At 32.9% G+C, this 6247-nt stretch overlaps 2 protein-coding genes across 2 annotated transcripts in view; one reads left to right on the forward strand and one right to left on the reverse strand.

Moving 5' to 3' along the window:
* Positions 1–3706, forward strand: part of arhgap42b (Rho GTPase activating protein 42b) — a 173932-nt gene extending 170226 nt beyond the window's left edge. The window contains exon 24 of the mRNA XM_073850019.1: positions 1641–3706. Within this exon, the coding sequence (XP_073706120.1) occupies positions 1641–1729 (89 nt within the window). The 3' untranslated portion in view covers positions 1730–3706. The remainder of the gene's footprint in view (positions 1–1640) is intronic.
* Positions 3707–5191: 1485 nt separating this feature from the next.
* Positions 5192–6247, reverse strand: part of pgr (progesterone receptor) — a 25346-nt gene continuing 24290 nt past the window's right edge. Inside the window, exon 8 of the mRNA XM_073850016.1 lies at positions 5192–5347. Within this exon, the coding sequence (XP_073706117.1) occupies positions 5192–5347 (156 nt within the window). The remainder of the gene's footprint in view (positions 5348–6247) is intronic.

Raw genomic sequence — 6247 nt, forward strand, 5'->3', positions numbered from 1 at the left:
ATGGTTTCTGTGCTTAAAGTTTATTGAAGACTTCTACACATGCTGCATTTGTCTGAGATAAGGTTAAATGGTCAACTTATTAAAAGTTGCTTTGCAATTGCTAAGGTGTTTTAAGTTCAAAGTTAAGCTGTTTAGCTGTTTACCCTTATGAAAAAGAAGTTTATTCAAGTGTGCTATTAGTATACTTCCTTTAAACAAAAAAATTGGAAAGTATACTTTCAGTCTACTTTTTAGAAATGTGCTTTATATACATCTCAGAAATGATATAATACTTAAAATTACATTTAAGTATACTTGACTTCATTGTTATACACTAAGGGCGCTATGGCACATCATCTATACAGAATTTCCAAAACACAAGTGAAGAAGAAACCAAAACAACAGATTCTTCCACATGTAATCTAACAAAATCGTCAGACATAAAACAGCATCAAAACCATAGTTATGGAAAACTGTGTAACGTTATGGAATAAAATGTTGACCCATGAAGAGGTAATAATGACTTTCAAACTTTGGGGTGTTAATCAACTCCATCTGCATTATGATTGTCATGAATAGTTTTTTTTTGTTTTGTTTTGTTTTTTTTTTTCAAAATTATGATTATTATTTTTTTATGAAACTTAACCACATTCAAGTGTTTATAAAAAAAGAATGCATGAAGCTAGAATGAAATGTTTTTGTTTAAAAGCAGATACCTTGTTCTTTTTTATGTTTTGTATGTTAAGATATTCATATAAAAATATATATATATACAAATTAAGTATACTACTATGCCCCCGTTTAGGTATTAAAGTATTATATAAAGTTCACTTAAAGAAAACTTATGAGTATACTTGCAGTATAAAACTACTAAACTTAGACTATACTTAAAAGTGTACTTAAAATGCATAAAATAGTATTTAATTAGTAAACTATCAGTATACCTATAACTTTCACGTTTAGTATACTTTAAGTACTTTAACTAGTTTATGTCTGTTTTCACTTTGTACTGCAAGTTTACTACTGTTATACTTAACTTATACTTAAATTAGACTTAAAGTATACTTTGATATACTAGAAAGTGGCCATTTAGGTCCGAAGAAGTATTGAAATAGTACACTTAAAAGTATACTACAAGTACACTGATATTTGTATACTTACTACATAAAGTATGCTTAAAAATGTACTTGAACTTTACTTAAGTATACTTAATAAAATAAACTTGAAGTGTACTTGTTTTTGGTAAGGGTAATCCACTAAGCAAAAATAATAGCACACCTCAATAAGCCACATGATTTGAGGTAACATTAAAGTCCGTACTAAAGATGTAGGACGACATACGAGTATATGGCAAATTTGATGGATTGCAAACTCAACAATAAGGACATTTTTGCTGAACCAGTTGGCCATTTTTTTGCTAGTCAATTTCACTGATCCCATCAAAGCAATGCCATTTTATTTTTGGCTATGTTGTTTGTGCCATGGAAAAAAAGGGACTTTTAAATCAAAGTAAATTGAATTTTCAATACAGTATAACCATTTAGAAGTCTTCTGTGTTCAGTGTTCTCAGGCCATATGTCCATTGTTGTGCCTAATAATACTATATATTTTTTCTATCAAGTCTTCTTTACCACTAAACCTTCTCATTTTCCTCTGTGTAGTGTATCCATCAGTGGAACCGGGCTGGCTCCAAGCAACATTTGAGGGCAAAACAGGCCTCGTTCCTGAAAATTATGTGGTCTATCTCTGACAGCGTCCAACCAGGAGAGGCCAGGCAATTCATGGTATCCATGGTGAGATCAATTTTAGACCAAGAGCGTTAAATATAAATCAATCATTGATGGAATTTGAAGTGGACTGTGCCATTAACATGGCATTGAATATTAAGAGATCATGGATGGTACACAAACCTCAATGATCCAGCACAAAGGTGATTAATATCTGGGTTGCAAAGCTTTTGCTGAGGCATAAATGTTCAAACGTCACATGCTGCTTAAATATCTATAATAAAATACACAAATTCACATACACTGAGTGATCAGGAGGTGCGATGGGCTGCACGAAATGATCCTTTAGGCCTACTGTATGGTGGAATACTGTAATTCTGTCAAGATAGATCAGCTGATTGGTCTAAAAGATAGGCTTTTTTATTTTAGCTCAATGCTAAATTGCTCAAGTACCTTGAAATGAAGAATGTTCACCTCAGCAATGAGTATTTGAGCTGTGAATGTCATGTTTTGGTGTTGTTTATCTCCTTAGAAACGTACTTACTTTTACTGTCATTTAATGTTTAAAAGTCTGAGACCATATTTTAGGATTTTGAACATTGTAAATGGAAACTATGACAAAATTAACAAGAAATAGGTCACTAATCAATTAAGGTGAGACACTGCAGGTGAATAGGGTAAAAAAGCTAGTAGTTATCATCTTACTCACCCAGTTTTGATTACATTGATAATTGCAAACATTTTTTGTATTACACGTTTTCTAAAATGTTAGATTTAAATATGCAAATAAGGCAGTATTTAATGGAAAATGTGCTAATTTGCATATATTTCAAGTACAAAAGTCAGTTTCAAAATTCTGGTTTAATTTTTTTTTTTTTTTTGGACATATTAGAGTCAAATGTTTTTACAGAGGGGATCTCATTTTGTCACTCTATAATTCAGAAACAACTCAGAGCAGACAGAAAACAATGTCTTTTTTACCATTTTTGGGGGAATCAAATGTATTAAATCAAACATTCTATATGAACAAATCCCTCTGGAAAAACCTTCAGGATATAGACAGGAATAAAATGTAAAGTTGGGAGTGTGTAAGTGCTACTGAAGTGGAGATTTATGGCTCAGTGTAGGAGAAAAAACTCATGGTCTTTAAAAATATGGATTGTAATTGATATCGAGTGACACAAATTGATAAAGTGCTATAAAAGAAATACTTAACAGTGTCTTTTGGGTGTTTTCTTTCAACTAGTCTGAAAAAACACTTAAAAAACACTAAAAAGCCAAAAATCTCAAACTTGACATGTGCATGAAAAACTGTTTTTGCCTGCAGTGTCTCTCTTAAGAAGCTAAAGATGTTTTTGGATCATTTGGGAATCATCTGATCAAATCAAATGCTCATCTGGTGTGGCTATGCAGCTCAAGTGCTGCTGACATTAAAGAGACGAAAAATATATATTTACACATTTTCAGTTAATATACATATTCATCACATTTACTGTAAATATGTGTTCTGTAAATAAAAGTGAATAAAGCATGTTATTAATCACCAGAATTCTACATGCAGCACTGAAATCAGCCATTTACGTTTTGTGCTGAAATATCAGCACCCTTAGAAGACTGCAAATTAGTGGAAGACAACTGTGTTCCAGTTATTTATAACAGAAATCTCTATTATTTTCTGATACACATTATTGCATCTCTGATTTAGAGGATGACATTAGCAGTGGATTGTGTCTCAGTTTTGCATCACGGTCACTGTCAGGTAAAATGTAATCTTTACAAATACTAATGAACCATGTCTAGCTATAATAACTTCATTGTTGGTGTTCTGGTCATGTTATTCCTTCTCAAGTTTAATGTCAACGCCACCAATATGGTACGTTTCCAATGGTCTTTGTGTCCCCATAATGAAACATTTCAACCTTGTATTATGAACTGATGAACATCTAGATGTTAGAAATTTATGTATGGATGATTCATTTATTTTTCTTCTTCATTTTTGCTCGTCCAATAAAATTTTACGTTTTTGAAATGAGACCGACTTCTTGTCTTCCATTTAAGCAAAGCTTAATCATCAAAAGTAAATCTCAGACATCAATCTCTTCGTTCCGACAGAGATCTGAGGAGAAACGGCGCCACAAGTATTTGGAAAGGAGGCGACTGCCAGGATCCCAGTGTTCTTTCCCAATTCAATACATGGGAAAGCACTGTGCCCTTGACTGCTGATGTTGAACTGATACTCCCTTCAGCCAAACCATCAAGGTCACAGGGAGGAAATGATAGATACATTTAAAAAGTGTTTTTCAAATGCCTTCTGCTTTAAAAATAAACATCAGACCGGATCAAATTATACATTGCTCCATTACAGTTGAGTGCTTTGTCTTTCAAACACTGTTTTTGTATGCAATCAATGTTTTTTTATTAGATACTTCACATGTACTTTTCATTTGACGTGACATGAGCGGATACTGTGTAAATGCACAATCATAGGTGCCTGGTACTGGGTGTTTGTAAGATCTGACCATGAAAACTGTCTGCTTGACACTTATCGGAGTGAGACAGATACGCTTTTCCTTTTTGTCACACTCAGACACATTTCCTGAAAATCTGAGATTTAAAAGAAAAATGCAATTTAACCATAAATTATAGTCTAATATGTTTCAAAAACCTCAAACATTTTAGCCACATTTAAGTATTCATTAAAAAAGAACACAATTTAAGACTGTCTTAAATAAAAATACTTTAAGATTTAAGATGTAAGATTGTCATGTTCTGTAAAAGGCAATAGCAAGTTCAATAATGCAGTAAGATTGCATTCTGTCTTTATTACTGGAAAATAAAAGATTCTGGATCTTTCTCCACACTGAAGAATTGTGGAAATATCTAAAACTTCTTGAATCAAATAAGATTTTTAGACAAGTAAATTGTTTTCAGAAAAAAAGAAGTCAAAATTAAGTAAGTTGTTGCTTAGAACAAGTCAAATAATCTGCCAATGGTGTAAGAAAAATCGAATTATTTCAAGTAGAAAATTTAATTATTTTGCTTGTTTCAAGCAAAAACTTAATTTTGACGACTTCTTTTTTTTCTGAAAACAAGACAACTTTTTACCTGTCTAGAAAATCCTTCTTGATTTAAACATTTTTAGATATTTTGGCTGAAAACCAGACAACAAATCTGAGTAAGAAAAGCATTTTCGCCGTGTAAACCATCAGGGGCCAATTGCATAAAAAATAACCACTATGTTAAGACTGTGTTTGACCAACTAATGGTTACCCAGAAGGGAATCAGGACTGTTCAGATTCAAAGTAGACAATTTTCTAAGTGAATTGACCAGTTTTGAAGAAAAACAATGATATGATTAACTAGTCTAATCAGAACGTGTGACTATTATAAGGGGAGGATTGTATATGGAAAGATGCATGTCTATTAGATGTAGTACACATACACCAGAGATGTAAATCATCACAGACCCAGGCTTCCGGTCTGGATCACTTATTGTGAAACATGAGGGGTTTGACCATTCCCGCCAGCACTTTGGGCAGCTGTGACGCAATAACCTCCGACATCATCTCAGGAAACTCCACCTTCATGGCGTCCGCCTGGATGTATGTGCTCAGACAGTAGAGATTGACCTTCTTTACAATCTGCACAAAGATAAAGTTAACATCACAGTTCAGGCTCCCCTATCATGCTTTGTGCACAAAGACACTTCATTAGTAATGAAAGATTTGATACGTGTGTTACACATTTTTGAGATAAACTATTTATTTTCAGACTAACATCAAACAACTTATCTCTGTGTGTTCTAAAACAACAGATGAAATGGTCGTTTACAGCAAGGACAATAATTGAAACTAGTTTTTAAAGTTTTCTTAATCCTTCTAATTCTATGAGAATAATAAAGTCCACAACTATAATGACATTAACACACACTGAGGGAATCATTGTCATATACCAAGTTTTATTCAAGTGTGCTATTAGTACACTTCTTTTAAACTAAAAAATAGGAAAGTATTCTTTCAGTCTGCTTCTCAGAAATGTGCTTTATAATGTCAATAAAATGACATTTAAGTATACTTGACTTATACTTAGAAAAAGTCTAAATATATTTGAGCTATACTTGTGCTCTGAGAATCTGTGTGTTCATTGTTAGACGCTAGGGGTGCTATTGTACATCTTCTGGACAGAATTTTCAAAACACAAGTGAAGAAGAAACCGAAACACCAGGGGCCTGTACCATGAAGCCAGATTAGCTGGCTAGCCAGGTAAGTTTCAGTTTAGTTTGCACCAATCCTGGGTTTTAGGTACCATGAAAGTGGCTTGGCTTTTAGCAGCATTCATTGCCATAGTAACTTATACTCCACGGCTAACCTGCTCCAGGGCAGGTTATGTTCTGGATTAAAGATCTAAAACTGACATTGGACACAAAAAAAGTCACTCCCCTAGTTTCTTGGAAAATTAAAGGTCACTAGTAAAAAAAATAATTAGTAAATAAAATTTTGAAAAACAATGGTCTGGCTTTAATGATAATTACTTATAGTTAT

This window comes from Garra rufa, chromosome 11, assembly GCF_049309525.1.
Source record: "Garra rufa chromosome 11, GarRuf1.0, whole genome shotgun sequence".
Lineage (NCBI taxonomy): Eukaryota > Metazoa > Chordata > Actinopteri > Cypriniformes > Cyprinidae > Garra > Garra rufa.